General features: G+C 44.0%; 1 protein-coding gene across 1 annotated transcript in view; it reads right to left on the reverse strand.

Moving 5' to 3' along the window:
- Positions 1 to 270: 270 nt before the first annotated feature.
- LOC311123645 (solute carrier family 2, facilitated glucose transporter member 9-like) overlaps positions 271 to 23,498 on the reverse strand; it is a gene marked incomplete at both ends in the record, with an annotated part of 37,999 nt that continues 14,771 nt past the window's right edge. The window contains 10 exons of the mRNA XM_084197889.1: positions 271 to 522; positions 2,529 to 2,656; positions 4,329 to 4,389; positions 4,700 to 4,801; positions 5,436 to 5,546; positions 8,551 to 8,738; positions 9,052 to 9,184; positions 9,673 to 9,818; positions 12,348 to 12,472; positions 14,941 to 15,101. Of these exons, the coding sequence (XP_084054015.1) occupies positions 271 to 522; positions 2,529 to 2,656; positions 4,329 to 4,389; positions 4,700 to 4,801; positions 5,436 to 5,546; positions 8,551 to 8,738; positions 9,052 to 9,184; positions 9,673 to 9,818; positions 12,348 to 12,472; positions 14,941 to 15,101 (1,407 nt within the window). The remainder of the gene's footprint in view (positions 523 to 2,528; positions 2,657 to 4,328; positions 4,390 to 4,699; positions 4,802 to 5,435; positions 5,547 to 8,550; positions 8,739 to 9,051; positions 9,185 to 9,672; positions 9,819 to 12,347; positions 12,473 to 14,940; positions 15,102 to 23,498) is intronic.

The following is a 23,498-nucleotide window of genomic DNA, read 5'->3' on the forward strand; positions in this document are numbered from 1 at the left end:
ATTGAACTTAGACACCATTGAGAAAACATTAAAACATTTTAGTCATTTAGCAGACGCTCTTATCCAGAGCGACTTACAGGAGCAATTAGGGTTAAGTGCCTTGCTCAAGGGCACATCGACAGATTTTTCACCTAGTCGGCTCGGGGATTAGAACCAGCGACCTTTCGGTTACTGACACAACACTCTTAACCACTAAGCTACCTGCCGACCACATCTCAAACACTCTATCCTAGAACTCTTACATAAGGGGTGGTAGACTCACACAGGCGTCTACTTCTTCTTCTCTATCACTCCGTACTCCAGGTCAACGGCACCATAGCCGTTCATCTTGGCTAGTTTGAGGTTGTTAGCGACGCACAGCTCGCTGCTCTCCTCCTCCAGCATGCCGTTCCTGGCTGCGAACATCTGGCTGATCTCCACAAATGTCTTGTTCTTGGTCTCGGGGACGATGAAGAAAACGTAGGCCGCCACCGCCATGCACACGCCAAAGAACACCAGGTAGCAGTAGGCCCCTGCCGACATCTGGGGGGGTGGAGAAAGAGTTGCTCATTTAATGAATTTAATTTATTAGAGGGAAAAGTAACAGAACATGATGTGAATTGGATCTTCAGACGATGGCAATTAAAATAATGAATTAAAACATCTGGTACTATTTGCTAATATTCTACTACTATCTACTACTATACTACAGCTATACTACTGCTATACTACTGATATACTATGCTATACTACTGCTATACTACTAGTATACTACTGCTATACTACTACTATACTACTGCTATACTACTACGATACTACTGCTATACTACTGCTATACTAAGGCTTTACTACTACAGATTAGTTTGAGGGGAGTTTGAGGGGATAGGGAGCTGGATAGAGAGCTGTCGTGAAAAAAGCCTGACTAAAATGCCAACATACAGCAGTAGAACGTGTGTACTGGAGTAATTACAGTGAGGGAAAAAAGTATTTGATCCCCTGCTGATTTTGTACGTTTGCCCACTGACAAAGACATGATCAGTCTATAATTTTAATGGTAGGTTTATTTGAACAGTGAGAGACAGAATAACAACAAAAAATCTAGAAAAACGCATGTCAAAAATGGTATAAATTGATTTGTATTTTAATGAGGGAAATAAGTATTTGACCCCTCTGCAAAACATGACTTAGTACTTGGTGGCAAAACCCTTGTTGGCAATCACAGAGGTCAGACGTTTCTTGTAGTTGGCCACCAGGTTTGCACACATCTCAGGAGGGATTTTGTCCCACTCCTCTTTGCAGATTTTCTCCAAGTCATTAAGGTTTCGAGGCTGACGTTTGGCAACTCGAACCTTCAGCTCCCTCCACAGATTTGCTATGGGATTAAGGTCTGGAGACTGGCTAGGCCACTCCAGGACCTTAATGTGCTTCTTCTTGAGCCACTCCTTTGTTGCCTTGGCCGTGTGTTTTGGGTCATTGTCATGATGGAATACCCATCCACAACCCATTTTCAATGCCCTGGTTGAGGGAAGGAGGTTCTCACCCAAGATTTGACAGTACATGGCCCCGTCCAACACCCCCAAAGCATAATGTTTCCACCTCCATGTTTGACAGTGGGGATGGTGTTCTTGGGGTCATAGGCAGCATTCCTCCTCCTCCAAACACGGCGAGTTGAGTTGATGCCAAAGAGCTCGATTTTGGTCTCATCTGACCACAACACTTTCACCCAGTTCTCCTCTGAATCATTCAGATGTTCACTGGCAAACTTCAGACGGCCCTGTATATGTGCTTTCTTGAGCAGGGGGACTTTGCGGGCGCTGCAGGATTTCAGTCCTTCACGGCGTAGTGTGTTACCAATCGTTTTCTTGGTGACTATGGTCCCAGCTGCCTTGAGATCATTGACAAGATCCTCCCGTGTAGTTCTGGGCTGATTCCTCACCGTTCTCATGATCATTGCAACTCCACGAGGTGAGATCTTGCATGGAGCCCCAGGCCGAGGGAGATTGACAGTTATTTTGTGTTTCTTCCTTTTGCGAATAATCGCACCAACTGTTGTCACCTTCTCACCAAGCTGCTTGGCGATGGTCTTGTAGCCCATTCCAGCCTTGTGTAGGTCTACAATCTTGTCCATGACATCCTTGGAGAGCTCTTTGGTCTTGGCCATGGTGGAGAGTTTGGAATCTGATTGATTGATTGCTTCTGTGGACAGGTGTCTTTTTATACAGGTAACAAGCTGATATTAGGAGCACTCCCTTTAAGAGTGTGCTCCTAATCTCAGCTCGTTACCTGTATAAAAGACACCTGGGAGCCAGAAATCTTTCTGATTGAGAGGGGGTCAAATACTTATTTCCCTCATTAAATTGCAAATCAATTTATAACATTTTTGACATGCGTTTTTCTGGATTTTTTTTTTGTTATTCTGTCTCTCACTGTTCAAATAAACCTACCATTAAAATTATACACTGATAATTTCTTTGTCAGTGGGCAAACGTACAAAATCAGCAGGGGATCAAATACTTTTTTCCCTCACTGTATATGCCAGTAGTTCTGACCTGTAGGAAGGGGAAGACAAAGCCGATGGTGAAGTTGGACAGCCAGTTGAGGCATCCTGCCACGGTGTAGGCAGCTGGACGATGGGACTGTTTAAACAGCTCTGCTGTAATCAGGAAGGGTACTCCAGCTACACAGGGACAGAGACACACACACAATGAGACACATTGGCTGCATTTAGACAGGCAACCCAATTCTGATCTTTCTTTCACTAATTGGTCTTTTGAGCAATCAGATCAACTCTGAAAAAGATCTGATGTGAAAAGTTCTGATGTGATTGGTCAAAATAACAATTAGTGGAAATAATATCAGAACGTGGCTGCCTGTGTGAACACAGCCTTAGTCTACATCATGGGCTACTAGTTATAGTCACATGTGAAGTTGGGCAAACTACCAAACCAATGATATTGATAACAGCAAGACTTTAGAGTAATAATAGTACATTGAGGATTAAAACCACCATTATATTCCATTGGTGTAATACGAGCTAAATTACAGATGTAGGATCTTAATTTGTCCCGTATTGGCACAGCCAAATAATCCTACAGCAACAGGATTTGAATGTTTAGTCCATAATGTTGCTTGATTGGTGGTTAGGCTATTAGCTGGCCAAAAATAGGTTACATGAAAAGTGAAATACTGTTAATATAACCGTGTGTTAGTGTGGATTTTCAGTGAATTTATGTAAATCACAAGCTCATCTGTATTTCCTGCGGTGCAGGAAAATTCTCAGCAACAAAACAGTGATCAAATTACGATCCTACATCTGTACCTCAATATGTTGAATCTATAATATTTAGAATCTATAGATGGTTTCATTGCTACAAATATCTAATTCTTCATGGTTAGAAATGAGAGATATTATGAATGAGGAATAATACATTAGGAAAAGCCTAATGATGAACGTGTCAAGTTAAGTCCTCATTATTTGAACATGATCATGACATAGGGGAGAAGGCTTGATAATATAATCAATAAGTAGGGCTCTACAATCAGTCTACATATGCAGTAATATGGGCCCCTTCACATTGTTAATGCAAGTTTTTGTCTCAAGGAAGCATATTCATCACACACACACACCAAAATATTCATTATGAACAATGAGCCATTGAAAATCTAATTGCGGCAAACAGAAAATCCTCATCTGAGCTTGATGTATGGATTTTGCCTGCTTGACAGATGACATTATGTAAACTAGTGTTGGTCTAATTCATCATGCTTATAGCCACCATCAGCATTCTAATACTGTTGCGTTCAGCCGATGAGCCCCAAACAAATAGGTGTAAGAATGGATGTTGCTGTTACCGTGGCAATTATGATTTCCTCATTTAGTAGATTAATGAAATACAATAGAGTAGCTATTTATGTCGGGTAAACAGTGAGGGGAGTTTTGGCTGCCTTTCCAAGAGCACTTCTATATTCTACCACCAGAGAGCAATGTTTCCTAGTTGAATATAACAGGCTGTGTCTATTGGATGAAATGGAATGTTCAAAGTGCTACAGGTAGCCTAGCGGTTAAGCGTGTTGGCCCAGTAACTGAAAGGTTGCTGGTTTGAATCCCTGAGCCAACTTGGTGAAAAATCTGCTGATGTGCCCTTGAGCAAGACACTTAACCCTAGTTTCTCTGGATAACAGCATCTGCTAAATAACTTAAATTAGTAGTATTATAGCCCCTTCTGCTGAAAGTGGAAGTACTCACTCTTCTATTGAGAGAGAGATATACCTCCTGAGCATAGAACCCTGTTTTGAAGGAGAGAGACAGAGATAAACAAACAAGCAGACTACCAGAGTAGATGTCTTACCTGGTCCTATACAGAAGCCAGCGATGATCCCCACCACACAGGCAACACTGATGTAGTGGGACTTAATGGGCAGTGAATGGAAGCATAGGACAGTCATTATCAGAGACCATAGGACAGTCATCCCATTACAAACAGTACTGACTGGTCACTGAATATACTCAGTCAAAGACACAGAGACAGTAACTAACAACAAAGAGAGTCTGCACGATTCAGACTAATAGTAATGAATATATGAAGATTACATTTTTCTTCTATAAACTGACCTGAAATCCGATTTCCACTTTTCAGAGAAAATGTAGAATTCCAGGTTGGTGAACTGATCCTAGACCTGTCTCTATAGGGGAAGATTCTACATGGATAGATTAATGTACCTGGAACATGAGGGAGAGCGTGATCCCTGCACAGCAAATTCCCATGAAGGTAAATCCACCAATCATCAGAGGTCTTCTGCCCAGCCGTTCAATGATGAAGCACTGGAGGCGGAACAAAGGAGAACAAGTTATTTCTATTGGCCGACGACATAACATGTCAATGTTATGCTTCTGTGTGGGAAAAATGTTAAACTGCTACCCAGAGACGGTGTTTCTTGGAATAGCTAAGCACCCAGTAGTATGTCCACTGACCTATATGTCTCTTTAGAAAATGTAGTCATGGGATGCATCCCAAATGTCACCCTATTTACTTTGTAGTGCACTACTTTTGACCAGGGACCATAGGGGAATATATAGGGAATAGGGTGCCATTTGGGACAGACATGGTCTGAACCAGAGCCGTACTGTATAGAATGTATATATCATATACTGTATATAATATAGCTGTGGTTTGACTATAGTATCTCAGTGGCTATATGCTTCACAGTTCCTGAGGCATAGCCTTATAGCTAACCTACAGGCTTGTCCAAAAGGAGTGTTGAAGTCAGTATTACCACCAGCTACCAGACAATAATAATAATACCTCAGACTAGAGTAGGCTAGCTAATGTTAGCCTGATTAAACCAGACTGAACGCGTCGCTCACCATTGAGAGTAGCTTTCAGTCTGGTGAACCAGGCTAAGCTAGCATGCTCAGCTGTTGTGCTCACACAGTAATCCAATGACTGCTTGCTTACCCCTACGCATCCAGCGATAACCTCAATGGCTCCGGTTCCAACCGTGGTGTACTGGATCTGAGGGACTGGGATACCTGCGTTCTCAAAGATGGCGTTGGTATAGAACCAGATCTGAAGAGAGACAGTTGTAGATCAGTAGCTGAACTGTGAGTAGTGAACATGTACGTTGTTGAATACACATACTGTAGGGCTACATCTTTGCTGCATTGTTCTTTGGATACTCAATTGTTCAGTGTTTTGGACTGTACAGCGCTTACATCATCATCATCAACAACAACAACATTAGTAACTGAGTGTACATATTAAACATGGCCGTCTGTTTCAACCTGGATAAACAAATATACAACGTTCAGCTAATGGTCATTCTAAAGCTCTTACTATTCATGTCTGATTCATCATCACTGTTGTCATTATCCTCCCGACTATCCTTACAAAAACAGATTGAAACATTTTTTAAACTGCAGTAAAAGTGCAGTAACTGCAGTCGACTGTGGTATTTTGGACACAGTGATTGCAGAATAACTGCAGTGTACTGCAGCTGAACTGCATTTATACTGCACTGTAACTGCAGTTACACTGCAAAATTACTGCAGTATAAAAAAACAGTGTTATTTTAGATGCAGTATTTGCAGCATACTGAAGTTATACTGCCCCCTAACTACAGTTATACTACAGTGTACTGCAGTTATACTGCACTCTGACTGCAATCTTTTTTCGTAAGGGTACCATCTGTCAAATCAGATATATTTAATCAATGCTGTGTTCCAATATGTCAACGTTGACTTATAATATTCCCAGTGAAATGAATGAATGGCACCATCTCATTCATCATACTTCACTACAGCAACACACATCCTCTAAAACGGACAAGATCAGGAAAAGTAGATGAAATAAACACATATAGTTGGTTTCAGTAACCATCCATACACATACAGTGGGGAGAACAAGTATTTGATACACTGCCGATTTTGCAGGTTTTCCTACTTACAAAGCATGTAGAGGTCTGTCATTTTTATCATAGGTACACTTCAACTGTGAGAGAAAAAATCCAGAAAATCACATTGTATGATTTTTAAGTAATTAATTAGCATTTTATTGCATGACATAAGTATTTGATACATCAGAAAAGCAGAACTTAATATTTGGTACAGAAACCTTTGTTTGCAATTACAGAGATCATACGTTTCCTGTAGGTCTTGACCAGGTTTGCACACACTGCAGCAGGGATTTTGGCCCACTCCTCCATACAGACCTTCTCCAGATCCTTCAGGTTTTGGGGCTGTCGCTGGGCAATACGGACTTTCAGCTCCCTCCAAAGATTTTCTATTGGGTTCAGGTCTGGAGACTGGCTAGGCCACTCCAGGACCTTGAGATGCTTCTTACGGAGCCACTCCTTAGTTGCCCTGGCTGTGTGTTTCGGGTCGTTGTCATGCTGGAAGACCCAGCCACAACCCATCTTCAATGCTCTTCCTGAGGGAAGGAGGTTGTTGGCCAAGATCTCGCGATACATGGCCCCATCCATCCTCCCCTCAATACGGTGCAGTCATCCTGTCCCCTTTGCAGAAAAGCATCCCCAAAGAATGATGTTTCCACCTCCATGCTTCACGGTTGGGATGGTGTTCTTGGGGTTGTACTCATCCTTCTTCTTCCTCCAAACACGGCGAATGGAGTTTAGACCAAAAAGCTCTATTTTTGTCTCATCAGACCACATGACCTTCTCCCATTCCTCCTCTGGATCATCCAGATGGTCATTGGCAAACTTCAGACGGGCCTGGACATGCGCTGGCTTGAGCAGGGGGACCTTGCATGTGCTGCAGGATTTTAATCCATGACGGCGTAGTGTGTTAGTAATGGTTTTCTTTGAGACTGTGGTCCCAGCTCTCTTCAGGTCATTGACCAGGTCCTACCGTGTAGTTCTGGGCTGATCCCTCACCATCCTCATGATAATTGATGCCCCACGAGGTGAGATCTTGCATGGAGCCCCAGACCGAGGGTGATTGACCGTCATCTTGAACTTCTTCCATTTTCTAATAATTGCGCCAACAGTTGTTGCCTTCTCACCAAGCTGTTTGCCTATTGTCCTGTAGCCCATCCCAGCCTTGTGCAGGTCTACAATTTTATCCCTGATGTCCTTACACAGCTCTCTGGTCTTGGCCATTGTGGAGAGGTTGGAGTCTGTTTGATTGAGTGTGTGGACAGGTGTCTTTTATACAGGTAACAAGTTCAAACAGGTGCAGTTAATACAGGTAATGAGTGGAGAACAGGAGGGCTTCTTAAAGAAAAACTAACAGGTCTGTGAGAGACGGAATTCTTACTAGTTGGTAGGTGATCAAATACTTATGTCATGCAATAAAATGCAAATTAATTACTTAAAAATCATATCATGTGATTTTCTGGAATTTAGATTCCGTCTCTCACAGTTGAAGTGTACCTATGATAAAAATTACAGACCTCTACATGCTTTGTAAGTAGGAAAACCTGCAAAATCGGCAGTTTATCAAATACTTGTTCTCCCCACTGTATATGGATCTTTCCACCCACTCATTAACATATGTCATATCCACACACTGGTATTTGCCCATCCCTGTGTAGAATTCTGATTGGACTTCTAGTATCTAGTATCACCAAGCAGAAAATGGGTTGTAAAGACCTCGGAATTTAAAAGGTGGACATTGGGGTTATTTGATATCACATTAGAGCTGTTGTGTTCCGTGTCTGGAACAGCTGCGACAGTAAAAATCAGCATAGCGTGGCCGTGCTGTGAAATGGGGACCAGCATGAGACCATGTAGACCAGTGCTTATCCACATGGTGCTGAAGGGCCAAGGGCCCTTATCACTAGGACCAGTGTGGGTGGGGATCCATTTGGACTATGAAATAAGGATGTGTGTGTGTGTCTAGGGTGTATTGTACAGTAATGAGGCGTGCTCCTGCTTTGTCACTCAGCACCAGTGGTTCTAAGTGAGGCTGTAATATATGGTGGTGGTGGTGATGAGGGATTTATCATGTACAGCTGAGAACAGGTGGTGATAGGGGCATATGGTGTATACACACACACGGACACATACTCTCCTGCATGTCTGCATGCATGTATGGACAAACACACACTGACCCACCGCGTCGATACCGGACAGCTGCATGCCGATATTGACCACCACTATAGTGATGACCTGCCATCGGACACTCCGGTCCTTCAGCAGGCCGATGACCGACACGGTCTGGACCGAGGACATGGACCGCTGCTCCTCCTGCATCTCCTCGATCTCCGCCTGGATGTTTGCTTTGGACCGGTACCACTTCAGAGCTGGGGAGAGAAGTTCAGTTTACTAAACTGGTGAGTACAGCACAGCTAGGGTTGTATACAGTATGGATAGTATTGAAATACAAGTCTTTGTTGTATTGGTCTGTGGTTACAGCTTTTCCCAAAAAAACCGAACAAACAGAAAAATGTGCATCTCTTTGAATAATACTCCTTACAATAGCAATTCAGGTCATTTAGGTATGTTACAGTCTAGTCTATATGCCCAGAAATAAATAAAAAAGGAGAGAAAAAAAAAAGAAAGAAAGAAAGAACTCAACTATCAACTGTATCCCCCTAATGGACGGAGCCTCCTCACCTGTGATGGTGGCGTGGACGTTCCTCTTCTCTATGAGCAAGTACCGCGGGCTCTCTGGGAACCACGGCAACAGCATCAGCTGGAACATGGTGGGGATCACCACCAGAGACAGGAAGAGGGGCCAGTGCTCTTCCTGTTGAGGGGTCAGAGGCCAAAGGATATAGGGTCAGCAAGAGGTCAATATGAGTTTCTTTTAAATATTATCTGGAATGAAAAGCAGCCAAATAGTCTGCTGAATGGAGATCATCGTAAAAGATGAGTCTACCATGTAGAAAAAAAACTGTACATTTCAGGGCGTTTAGGCCTGCTGCATCTCGGGCTCTGTAGTAGTCACATCGTTTCAACTTTATCAGAATCCCACAGTTCTTACCTTTGTAACAGTACTAAGCATGTGTTTGTAGGACTTATAGTTTTGAAACCGAAATGTACTTTATGAGGGTAGTATACAATATTATGCAGCGTTTAGAAAATGCCACCAGAGGGCGCCAGAGTTGAAGAGGTTAAGTTTCATTTGTTTGTACCTCTTCAGAAGGTGCCTTCCTTATCTATTTACGCCAAAGAAAAGACCAACAAAGAAGATTAACTATGAACTAAGATATTAAGCATAAGATTTTACTGCACCTTTCCGAGTAGTTCATGTAGCCCCAGGATCTGAGCGATGAAGACTCCTAGACAGATAAAGATGCTAGGCACGAGGCCCAGGAAGCCTCGCAGGTTCTTAGGTGCTATCTCTCCAAGATACATTGGCACCACACTCAGAGAGATACCTGGAGGGAGGGGAACAGAGGTGAGAGGTCATACAGGTTCTTAGGTGCTATCTCCCCCAGGTACATAGGTACCACACTCAAAAAGATACCTGGAGGGAGGGGGATATGGACAGTACACAGACCAGATTCAGCACTAGCAGTTAACCTTACAGCTAGAATTGTTGCTGATAAGAGCTGATAATGTGTTGTAGAGCAACAGACAGAAGACCTGATAAAGATTCATTTAGATAAGTAAAACACAACACAGAAATGCATAAATCAAATTCAATCAAATGTATTTATTTAAAGCCCTTTTTACATCAGCAGATGTCACAAAATGCTTATACCAAAACCCAGCCTAAAACCCCAAAGCGCAAGCAATGCAGATGTAGAAGCATGGTGTCTAGGAAAAACTCCCTAGAAAGGCAGGAACCTAGGAAGAAACCTAGAGAGGAACCAGGCTCTGAGGGGTGGCCAGTCCTCTTCTTGCTATGCCGGTGGAGATTATAAGAGTACATGGTCATTAAGGCTAGATCGTTCTTCATGATGTTCAAAGGTTCATAGATGACCAGCAGGGTGAAATAATAATCACAATGGTTATAGAGGGTGCAACAAGTCAGCACCTCAAGAGTAAATGTCAGTTGACTTTTCATTGCCGAGCATTCAGAGGTCGAGACAGCAGGTGTGGTAGAGAGAGAGAGAGCGAGAGAACGAGAGAGCGAGAGAGAGATGCCTATGCGCACTTGTGTCAAGTGTCAAGTTACAGTGCATTCGGAAAACATTCAGACTCCTTCACTTTTTCAACAAAAAAATTAGTTACAGCCTTATTCTAAATTTGATTAAATTGTTGTTTTCCTCATCAATCTACACACAATACCCCATAATGACAAAGTAAAAACCGCATTTTTGAAATGTTAGCAAATTTATACAATAAAAAAACGGAAATATTACATTTACATAATTATTCAGACCCTTTACTCAGTACTTTGTTGAAGCACCTTTGTCAGCGATTACAGCCTTGAGTCTTCTTGGGTATGATGCTACAAGCTTGGCACACCTGTATTTGGGGAGTTTCTCCCATTCTTCTCTGCAGATCCTCTCAAGCTCTGTCAGGTTGGATGGAGAGCATCGCTGCACAGCTACAGTGCCTTCAGAAACTATTCTGACCCCTTGACTTTTTCTTTCTTTGTTACGTTACAATCTTATTCTAAAATGGAATAAATAAATAAAACTCCTCAGCAATCTACACACAATACCCCATAATGACAAAGCGAAAACAGGTTTTTAATTTTTTTGCAAATGTATTAAAACTAAAAGAAAGTAATACCTTATTTAAATAATTATTCAGACCCTTTGCTATGAGACTCAAAATTGAGCTCAGGTGCATCCTGTTTCCATTGATCATCCTTGAGATGTTTCTACAACTTGATTGGAGTCCACCTGTGGTAAATTCAATTGATTAGACATGATTTGGAAAGGTACACTCCTGTCTATATAAGGTCCCACAGTTGACAGTGCATGTCAGAGCAAAAACCAAGCCATTAGGTCGAATGAATTTTCCATAGAGCACTGTGGAAGGGTACCAAAACATTTCTGCACCATTGAAGGTCCCCAAGAACACAGTGGCCTCCATCATTCTTAAATGGAAGAAGTTTGGAACCACCAAGACTCTTCCTAGAGCTGGCCGCCCGGCCAAACTGAGCAATCGGGGGAGAAGACCATATGGAAGCCACTCCTCAGTAAAAGGCACATGACAGCCTGCTTGGAGTTTGCCAAAAGGCACCTAAAGTCTCTCAGACCATGATAAACAAGATTATCTGGTCTGATGAAACCAAGATTGAACTCTTTGGCCTGAATGCCAAGCGTCACGTCTAGAGGAAACCTGGCACCATCCCTACGGTGAAGCATAGCGGTGGCAGCAACATGTTTTGGGGATGTTTTTCAGTGGCAGGGACAGGGAGACTAGTCAGGATCAAGGCAAAGATGAACGGAGCAAAGTACAGAGAGATCCTTGATGAAAATCTGCTCCAGAGCGCTCAGTACCTCAGACTAGGGTTCACCTTCCACCTTCCAACAGGACAACGACCCTAAGCACACAGCCAAGACAACGCAGGAGTGGCTTCGGGACATGTCTCTGAATGTCCTTGAGTGGCCCAGCCAGAGCCCGGACTTGAACCCGATTGAACATCTCTGGAGAGACCTGAAAATAGCTGTGCAGCAACGCTCCCCATCCAACCTGACAGAGCTTGAGAGGATCTGCAGAGAATGGGAGAAACTCCCCAAATAAAGATGTGCCAAGCTTGTGGCGTCATACCCAAGAAGACTCGAGGCTGTAATCGCTGCCAAAGGTGCTTCAACAAAGTACTGAGTAAATGGTCAGAATACTTATGTAAATGTGTTATTTCATTTTTTTATAAATTAGCACACATTTCTAAAAACCTGTTTTTGTTTTTTCCTTATGATTACCCCCTCAAATAGTGTTTCCTAATCCTTACTTCATTTGTTAAGGACGGTAGGACATAATGGCATTATTCTCTGTTACTGCATTACCTGAGTGTACCCCTGTGATGAAGCGTCCAACAATGATCATCTCTGGAGAGCCGAAGGTCCTGCTGAAGCCCATGAAGGCTCCAGCTATGAACACCAGACATGTGATTCTCACCAGGGTCCCTTTCCTGTAGACAGTAGAACAATCAGCCTGAGAAACCTTCTACAAACCTTAACCTCTTAAGGATCTAACCCTTTTTTTCAATTTTCGCCTAAAATGCATCATGTTATGGGTATGCTTGTCACTGGCAGGGACTGGGGAGTTTGTGAGGATCAAAATAAATATGAAAGGAGCAAAGCCCACGTAAAAGGTTTGAGAAACACCCACTTCAGTCTTCTGAATACCTGACCCTGGGATAGAGTTTTATTTTTCAGCAAGACAATTACACAGATTTTTATGACAAAGACACACCAGAATGACTTTCCAAGAGGTGTTAAGTGTTCCTGAGTGGTCTAGTCTCAGTCCTGACTTAAATGTGCTTGAAAATCAGAGACAAGGTTTGAATATTGCTGGCCATCAGTGATTCCCAACCAAATTTAATGAGCTTGAGCAAGTTTGACAAAAACAATGAATATACAGTATGTTGCCCTAAGACTTGTGCAAAGTTGGTATAATCTTATTCAAAATGATACACAGCTGTAATGGCTGCCAAATGTGCTTCCACCAAGTATTAACTCAGGGGGTTGGAGACATCCAATTATTATATATATTTTTTTATAATAATTTTTTATTGATTTGGAAAATGTTCTATAACTTTCTTTCTCTTTGAAAATGTGGAGTAGGATGTGTAGATCTGTAGGAAAACATATATAATTTAGTCCATTTTTAGATTTCATTTTAAGGCAGCAAAATTGGATGTCATTGAAGTTATGTCATTGACGTTATGTCAATGGCGTATGTCAATGACGTTATGTCAATGGCGTATGTCAATGGCGTTACAGTGGGGGAAAAAAGTATTTAGTCAGCCACCAATTGTGCAAGTTCTCCCTCTTAAAAAGATGAGAGAGGCCTGTAATTTTCATCATAGGTACACGTCAACTATGACAGACAAATTGAGAGAAAAAAACCCCAGAAAATCACAGTGTAGGATTTTTTATGAATTTATTTGCAAATTATGGTGGAAAATAAGTATTTGGTCAATAACAAAAGTTTCTCAATACTTTGTTATATACCCTTTGTTGGCAATGACACAGGTCAAACGTTTTCTGTAAGTTTTCACAAGGTTTTCACACACTGTTGCTGGTATTTTGGCCCATTCCTCCATGCAGATCTCCTCTAGAGCAGTGATGTTTTGGGCCTGTTGCTGGGCAACACGGACATTCAACTCCCGCCAAAGATTTTCTATGGGGTTGAGATCTGGAGACTGGCTAGGCCACTCCAGGACCTTGAAATGCTTCTTACGAAGCCACTCCTTCGTTGCCCGGGCGGTGTGTTTGGGATCATTGTCATGCTGAAAGACCCAGCCACGTTTTATCTTCAATGCCCTTGCTGATGGAAGGAGGTTTTCACTCAAAATCTCACGATACATGGCCCCATTCATTCTTTCCTTTACACAGATCACTCGTCCTGGTCCCTTTGCAGAAAAACAGCCCCAAAGCATGATGTTTCCACCTCCATGCTTCACAGTAGGTATGGTGTTCTTTGGATGCAACTCAGCATTCTTTGTCCTCCAAACACGACGAGTTGAGTTTTTACCAAAAGGTTCTATTTTGGTTTCATCTGACCATATGACATTCTCCCAATCCTCTTCTGGATCATCCAAATGCACTCTAGCAAACTTCAGACGGGCCTGGACATGTACTGGCTTAAGCAGGGGGACACGTCTAGCACTGCAGGATTTGAGTCCCTGGCGGCGTAGTGTGTTACTGATGGTAGGCTTTGTTACTTTGGTCCCAGCTCTCTGCAGGTCATTCACTAGGTCCCCCCGTGTGGTTCTGGGATTTTTGCTCACCGTTCTTGTGATCATTTTGACCCCACGGGGTGAGATCTTGCGTGGAGCCCCAGATCGAGGGAGATTATCAGTGGTCTTGTATGTCTTCCATTTCCTAATAATTGCTCCCACAGTTGATTTCTTCAAACCAAGCTGCTTACCTATTACAGATTCAGTCTTCCCAGCCTGGTGCAGGTCTACAATTTTGTTTCTGGTGTCCTTTGACAGCTCTTTGGTCTTGGCCATAGTGGAGTTTGGAGTGTGACTGTTTGAGGTTGTGGACAGGTGTCTTTTATACTGATAACAAGTTCAAACAGGTGCCATTAATACAGGTAACGAGTGGAGGACAGAGGAGCCTCTTAAAGAAGAAGTTACAGGTCTGTGAGAGCCAGAAATCTTGCTTGTTTGTAGGTGACCAAATACTTATTTTCCACCATAATTTGCAAATAAATTCATAAAAAATCCTACAATGTGATTTTCTGGGTTTTTTATCCTCAATTTGTCTGTCATAGTTGACGTGTACCTATGATGAAAATTACAGGCCTCTCTCATCTTTTTAAGTGGGAGAACTTGCACAATTGGTGGCTGACTAAATACTTTTTTTCCCCCACTGTATGTCAATTATGGCTGGAGGGGCAAGTCTAAGACTTGGGGTTAAGTCTTACCTTCCAAATCTGGTGACTAGTATGCCCACCATGAGGCTGCCCACCATACCCCCAATGGCAAACACAGACACGGTGAGGGAGTAGAACAACGTAAGCTTCTTGTCGTCCAGACCCGTCCCATTCCTCGCTACCATCGTCTGGTTATAGAATGCCTTGATGTACTGGGAGAAGAGGAAGAGAGGGAGGAACATACCGTAGATACCATGTCAAGTTAGAAGCAATTGCTAGAAGCAGACACCTTTATTTAACCAGGTAAGCCAGTTGAGAACAAGTTCTCATTTACAACTGCGACCTGGCCAAGATAAAGCAAAGCAGTGCGATAAAAACAACAACACAGAGTTACATATGGGGTAAACAAAACATAAAGTCAAAAATACAACAGAAAATATATATACAGTGTGTGCGAATGTAGTAAGTTATGGAGGTAAGGCAATAAATAGGCCATAGTGCAAAATAGTTACAATTTCGTATTAAGACTGGAATGATAGATGTGCAAAAGATGATGTGTAAATAGAGATACTGGGGTGCAAATTAGCAAAATAAATAACAATATGGGGATGAGGTAGTTGGGTGGGCTAATTTCAGAATGGCTGTGTACAGGTGCAGTAATCGGTAAGCTGCTCTGACAACTGACGCTTAAAGTTAGTGAGGGAGATAAGAGTCTCCAGCTTCAGAGATTTTTGCAGTTCGTTCCAGTCATTGACAGCAGAGAACTGGAAGGAATGGTGGCCAAAGAAGGAGTTGGCTTTGGGGATGAGATATACCTGCTGGAGCACAGACTACGGGTGGGTGTTGCTATGGTGACCAGTGAGCTAAGGTAAGACGGGGATTTTGCCTAGCAGTGATTTATAGATGACCTGGAGCCAGTGGGTTAGGCGACGAATATGTAGTGAGGGCCAGCCAACAAGAGTGTACAGGTCACAATGGTGGGTAGTATATGGGGCTTTGGTGACAAAACGGATGGCACTGTGATAGACTACATCCAATTTGCTGAGTAGAGTGTTGGAGGCTATTTTGTAAATGACATCGCCGAAGTCAAGGATCAGTAGTATAGTCAGTTTTACAAGGGCATGTTTGGCAGCATGAGTGAAGGAGGCTTTGTTGCGAAATAGGAAGCCGATTCTAGATCTAGCTTTTGATTGGAGATGCTTAATGTGAGTCTGGAAGGAGAGTTTACAGTCTAACCAGACACCTAGGTATTTGTAGTTGTCCACATACTCTAGGTCAGACCCGCCGAGAGTAGTGATTCTCGTCGGGTGGGCGGGTGCAAGCAGCGTTCAGTTGAAGAGCATGCATTTCGTTTTACTAGTGTTTAAGAGCAGTTGGAGGCTACGGAAGGAGTGTTGTATGGCGTTGAACTCATTTGGAGGTTTGTTAACACAGTGTCCAATGAAGGGCCAGATGTATACAAAATGATGTCGTCCGCATAGAGGTGGATCCGAGCTTCACCAGCAGCAAGAGCAACATCATTGATATACACAGAGAATAGAGTCGGCCCGAGAATTGAACTCTGTGGCACCCCCATAGAGACTGCCAGAGGTCCAGACAACAGGCCCTCCAATTTGACACATTCAACTATATATGAGAAGTAGTTGGTGAACCAGGCAAGGCAGTCATTAGAGAAACCAAGGCTATTTAGTCTGCCAATAAGAATGCGGTGGTTGACAGAGTCGAAAGCCTTGGCCAGGTCGATGAAGACGGCTGCGCAGTCCTGTCTTTTATCGATCGTGGTTATAATATCGTTTAGGACCTTGAGCGTGGCTGAGGTGCAACCATGACCAGCTCGGAAACCGGATTGCATAGCGGAGAAGGTACAGTGGGATTCGAAATGGTCGGTGATCTGTTTGTTAACTTGGCTTTCAAATACTTTCAAAAGGCAGGGCAGGATGGATATAGGTCTGTAACAGTTTGGATCTAGAGTGTCACCCCCTTTGAAGAGGGGGATGACCGCGGCAGCTTTCCAATCTCTGGGGATCTCAGACGTTACGAAAGAGAGGTTGAACAGGCTAGAAATAGGGGTTGCGACAATTTCGGCGGCTATTTTTAGAAAGAAAGGGTCCAGATTGTCTAGCCCAGCTGATTTGTAGGGGTCCAGATTGTTCAGCTCTTTCAGAACATCAGCTGTCTGAATTTGTGTGAAGGAGAAGCGGGGGGGGGGGCAAGGGCATGCTGCAGCAGAGGGTGCAGAGCTGGTGACCGGGGTAGTGGTAGCCAGGTGGAAAGCATGGCCAGCCGTAGCAAAATGCTTGTTGAAATTCTCGATTATTGTAGATTTATCGGTGGTGACAGTGTTTCCTAGCCTCACTGCAGTGGGCAGTTGGGAAGAGATGCTCTTATTTTCCATGGACTTTACAGTGTCCCATAACTTTTTGGAGTTTGTGCTACAGGATGCAAATTTCTGTTTGAAAAAGCTAGCCTTTGCTTTCCTAACTGATTGTGTATATTGGTTCCTGACTTCCCTGAAAAGTTGCATGTCGCGGGGGCTGTTCGATGCTAATGCAGTACGCCACAGGATGTTTTTGTGCTGGTCAAGGGCAGTCAAGTCTGAGGAGAACCAGGGGCTATATCTGTTCTTAGTTCTGAATTTTTTGAATGGGGCATGCTTATTTAAGATTGAGAGGAAAACACTTTTAAAAGAACAACCAGGCATCCTCTACTGACGGAATGAGATCAATATCCATCCAGGATACCCGGGCCAGGTCTATTAGAAAGGCCTGCTCGCTAAAGTGTTTTAGGGAGCGTTTGACAGTGATGAGGGGTGGTCATTTGACCGCGGACCCATTACGGACGCAGGCCATTAACGCAAACCATTACCTGGTTGTTGAGCTGCTCTATGTACTGAGGGAGGCAAGGAAAAGGAGAAGGGGTTGAATGTTGATAAGGAAGTCATATCAAGGCAATAGAGACTAGAAGCGATGGGATCAACAGGCAATACCCAAGCCTTTATTTTCAAACTATTTACGTGTGTGTTTTTAGGCACCATTACAGTTGTCTGTAGCGATAGGCGCTACCATTCTCCCGGTGGGTTTTTCGGATCATCACATAACCATGGCTCGGCTGTCTATTTCACCAGGGCCTCGGCAGGCATCCTATTGGAAGTTTAATGTAAAGCTCTTACAAGATGCCACTTTTTGCTCAGGTTTCCAGACTTTTTGGGAAAGGTGGGGGCAGCGAAGAGAGGAGTATGAGTCTCTGAGTCAATGGTGGGATGTGGGAAAAGTCCAAATTCGGCTTTTCTGCCAACAGTATACAGCTCTCTCATCCTAGGATAGGAGAGTATTGGGGGAACTCGAACGTAGTATTAGTGAGATGGAGGTAGAGCTGGTGGGGCAAGGCAATGTAGGCCTCCAAGCTAATCTATCTGAACTACGTAGGGACCTGGGCAGTTTTTTCCAGGTTAAAGCAAAGGGAGCACTTGTAAGAGCTAGGTTCTCCATGCTCAAGGAGATGGATGCTCCCAGCTCCTCCTTCTTTGGTTTGGAAAGACAGAGCGGTGAAGCCAAGGGTATGCATTGTCTACGGCTTTCGGATGGGCGGGTGACCTCTGTGGTGGGGGAGATGCGGGAGCGGACTGTGGAGTTTTATACTGAATTGTATAAGGCAGAACTGTGTGATCCTATGTGTGCTCAGGTTTTGTTTGCCGAACTCCCTAAGCTCTCTCTGGTACAAAGGGATGAAATGGACATTCCCCTGTTGTCCCATGAACTGGCAGAGGCCGTAACCCAGATGTCCCCCGGCCATGCACCGGGGGTCGATGGGACTCCCAGTGGAGTTTTATAAAAAATTCTGGGGAGAATTGGACTGGACTTCTTTTGTGTGTTGCCTGAATGCGTTGGGGTAGGAGAGTTGCCGATGAGCTGCCGGCGGGGGGCTCTGACTCTCCTGCCCAAAAAAGGGGACTTGTGTGAACTTATGAACTGGAGGCTTGTGGCATTGCTCTGTGCGGACTACAAGATATTTGCCAAGGTCCTCGCTAACAGACTAAAGTCCCATCTGGACTCTATAGTACACAAGGACCAGACATATTGCGTACCAGGACGCTTAATCACGGACAACTTGTTCTTAATCAGGGACATGTTGGACTTGTCGAGAAGTTCTAATGTGAACTTTGGTCTGGTCTCTTTAGATCAAGAGAAGGCTTTTGATAGAGTGGACCATGAGTATCTGTTTAATGTGATGTCTGTGTTTGGGTTTGGGGAAAGGTTTTTGGCCTATGTGAAGATGTTGTATGCTGGGGCATCATGTATGGTTAAGGTGGGAGGGGGGATCAGTAGGCCAGTCTGGGTGAGGCGGGGCATTAGACAAGGATGCCCTCTATCAGGGCAGTTATATACACTAGCCATTGAGCCTTTTTTGGGCCTGCTACGCAGGAGACTGCAGGGAGTGTGCTGGACAGGCATAGCAGTGTCAGCGTATGCAGATGACGTTTCTGTGATGGTCAGGGATGGTCAGGATATGCAGGCACTAGAGAATAGTCTGAAATGTAAGGTGTACGAGGGAGCTTCGTCAGCTAAGGTAAACTGGGGAAAGAGCAAAGCTCTGTTATGTGGGGCATGGGGAGATAGGGCCCCTCCTCTGCTTCCAGATGGGTTGCAGTGGGGTTGTGAAGGGCTTAAAATATTGGGGGTGTACCTGGGCTCGGAGAGGTGGTCAGGAAGAACTGGGAGGGGCTGTCACAGGCAGTGGTGTCGAGACTGGCCAGGTGGAGGTGGCTCCTGTCCCAAGTGTCATATAGAGGGAGGGTGCTGATAATCAACAACCTGGTGGCATCTTCCCTGTTGCATTAACTGGCTGTCCTCAACCCCCCCACCGGTCTGCTCGCAGACCTGCAACGCAAGCTGGTGGATTTTTTCTGGTCGGGCCATCACTGGCTGAGGGCGGCAGTGTTGTATATGTCCGTAAATGAAGGAGGACAGGGCCTGGTGGAACTGGAGAGCAGGGTGGCTGCATTCCGACTAAAGGCGGCACAGAGACTACTGATGTCGGATGGAGGGAGCCAGCATGCGCGCTGCTGAGGAGAGCTGGCAGATTAGGGTTGGACCGGCAGCTATTCCTCATGAGGCTGGAGGGGCTGAGTACAGCAGGACTCTCTGATTTTTACTCTGCGGTGCTGAGGGCCTGGCAGCTACTAAGGCCCACACGAGAAGGGGGTGTGGAGCCTGGGCTGTGGGTGTGGGAGGAGCCTATCTTCCACAACCCAGTCATCCTTTTGAGATCGGTTCAGTCAGCCACCCTGAAGAGGCGACTGATGGCAGCGGGATTACTAAGGCTGGGTGACCTGCGACTGCTGAGGGAGGATGGATGGAAAACCCCAGAAGTCCTAGCAAAACAAACAGGACTAACATCTCTTAGGCTGCTGGAGAGATTCCTGGGGGAAGTCCAGGAGGCACTGTCTGAGCCGGTAAGGGGGGTGTTTGAGCAGCCAAGGGGGGAGGGGCCACCAATGTTTCTGCCACTGCACGTGACGGCAGAGACTGGGGACTGGCAAGGGGGTCTGGAGGACTTGTTAGATTTTAACACTCCGAGCCTGGGGGAGTTTGAGGGGGTGGGAGGTAAAGCCCTCTACAACATCTGTATTAAGGTAAGGAACATTAGGAGCCTAACAGGAGTGAAGGCACATCAGTGGCAGGGGGCATGTGGGGCGGAGAGTATGGTGGGTTTTAGATGGAGGGGGCTCTACAAACTCCCAGTCCCAAAGAGGTCAGGGGACCTCCAGTGGAGGGTTTTACATGGAGCCCTGGCCACTAACAGCTGGTTAGCACGGGTTGAACCGGGAGTCAGACAGAGGTATCCTTTCTGTGTCATGAGTGAAACTGTGATTCATGTGTTTTCTGTGTGCGCCAGGTTAATGACATTAATGTCTCAGTTGGAATGTCTGTGTGAGAGGTTGGGGGTGGGTTTTACTGTCGGGATGTTTATAATGGGGTACAGGTATTCAAATAAGGAAAAGGAAAAATGTGTGTTGTTGAATTTTCTGTTTGCTCAGTCAAAGTTAGCTATTTGGATAACAAAGAGGAACAGGTTCAAAGGTGGAGGGATAACAGACCCTTTACTATTATTTAATGGGATGGTCTCTACGCGCCTTAGGGTGGAATTTGAGTTTTATAAAATGATAAAAAGTGTGGAGATGTTTCAAGAGATATGGTGTGTTGGGGGGGCTGTCTGTATTGCCGGGGAAGATGGTCTGGATATACGGTTGTAGAGGTGGTGAGGTTTGGGTTATTGTGATGTGTGGTGTTGTTTTTGTATCGTGGGGTAGAGGAAAAGATGAGTATGCAGTACATGGGATATTGGTAATTTGTTTATTTTAGGGGGTGGGGTGAGGTTTTAATGAAATGAGGATGTACCATTAAAGAAAGACCAAAAGTCTCTCTCTCTCTCAGGAAGCTCTGATTCAAACTCCCATTAGACAGCTCTGCAAGCGGCCTGTGGTGGGTAGCCTAGCAGTTAGAGCGTTGGGCCCAGTAACCAAAAAGTCGCTGATTCTAATAGCTGAGCCGACAAGGTGGAAATCTGTCGATGTGCCCTTAAGCAAGGCACTTAACCCTAACCCCCTGTAAAAACTACAAAAATTCACTGGACCTATCCAGTGTGTGACAATAAAATATAAAGTTCTTAAAAAAAAAAAAAAATGTTTTTATATAATGTAAATATACGTTCGTTACTCACCAAATATAGAGTTTCGCTGAGCAACTATCTTCATTTCCTACCATTACAGACGGTATGTACTTCCAAAAAAACGTCTAAATAAAAATTTACAGGCAACCGGATTTTTTTATTTATTCGGCACCTCCAATGTAAATCACTCATTACCGCGATGCACAAGTCAGAAGAGTACAACAGCTTAATACATTTGAGGTGGCGAAGATTTAGCTTGTCGATTTTTATTGAGACCTTTTTTGGAAGTACATACCGGCCGTAACGGGAGTAAATTAAAATAGTTGCTCAGCGAAAGACCATATTTGGTAACGAACGTATTTTGACATTATAACGCTTGCAGAGCTGTGTAATGGGAGTTAGAGAATAGACACGTCATACTCATTATCGACATCTCTAACCCAGAGACACTGGAGCAGGGCTGATTCAACTTCAGATACCAATATCAATAATCGCTGTGGAAATGTGCGATTATATTGTCTATGGAAGTATTCGTCAATTACCATTATGTATTATGTTTTTATGACACCATTTTGTCTCCCGTAGACAAATCGATTTAGCTTATGAGATCCCTATCCAAGTATAAGACTTACAACGTCAACAGTTCACATTGTGGAAATAACACAGTCTAATGTGAGGCTGCCTGACCATGGCTGACTGAATTAACACAGTTCACACTGAACCAGTTCAACCATCCAGGTCACAACAAATCTACCACAACCAGGAAATCAGGCAACAAGACTCATGACTCGGCTCACGGGTGAAGTTTCCCCTGGGTACAAATCTAGGATAAGCTTCCCCTCCCATAATGTTAACGTTAACCATTAGTGGGTAAAATGGAAACCTGACCCAAGATCAGCGTCTAGGTGCAATTTCACCCAACACTCATGACTCTAGATGGGAGGAGAGTAGTAACACGGCGTGAAAAGAATGCTCATGGTGGTAAACCTATACAATACATATGGAGTCTTAGTTTGTGTAGCTTCTATGTTATATTCCACTAACTACAGTACATACTGCATGTACTTATACAAATAATAGGTCCGGTCATGGAGTGTGTATATTCATAATAGGTCTGTGCATCTTGACTGTATGTATCTCATGAAAATGTATATTTCCCTGTTCAAAACCATTTCAGTCGTGGTGAAAAGTTTTGAGAATGACACAAGTATTGGTCTTCACAAAGTTTGCTGCTTCAGTGTTTTTAGATATTTTTGTTGTCAGATGGTACTATGGTATTTTGAAGTATAATTACAAGCATTCCATAAGTGTCAAAGGCTTTTATTGACAATTACATTAAGTTTATGCAAAGAGTCAATATTTGCAGTGTTGACCCTTCTTTTTCAAGACCTCTGCAATCCGCCCTGGCATACTGTCAATTAACTTCTGGGCCACATCCTGACTGATGGCAACCCATTCTTGCATAATCAATGCTTGGAGTTTGTCAGAATTTGTAGGTTTTTGTTTGTCCACCCGCCTCTTGAGGATTGACCACAAGTTCTCAATGGGATTAAGGTCTGGGGAGTTTCTTGGCCATGGACCCAACATTTCAATGTTTTGTTCCCCGAGCCACTTAGTTATCACTTTTGCCTTATGGCAAGATGCTCCATCATGCTGGAAAAGGCATTGTTCGTCACCAAACTGTTCTTGGATGGTTGGGAGAAGTTGCTCTCGGAGGATGTGTTGGTACCATACTTTATTCATGTCTTTGTTCTTAGGCAAAATTGAGAGTGAGCCCACACCCTTGGCTGAGAAGCAACCCCACACATGAATGGTCTCAGGATGCTTTACTGTTGGCATGACACAGGACTGATGGTAGCGCTCACCTTGTCTTCTCCGGACAAGGTGTTTTCCGGATGCCCCAAACAATCGGAAAGGGGATTCATCAGAGAAAATGACTT

Source organism: Coregonus lavaretus (genome assembly GCF_964263955.1).
Source record: "Coregonus lavaretus genome assembly, contig: HAP1_SCAFFOLD_4194, whole genome shotgun sequence".
Taxonomy (NCBI): domain Eukaryota; kingdom Metazoa; phylum Chordata; class Actinopteri; order Salmoniformes; family Salmonidae; genus Coregonus; species Coregonus lavaretus.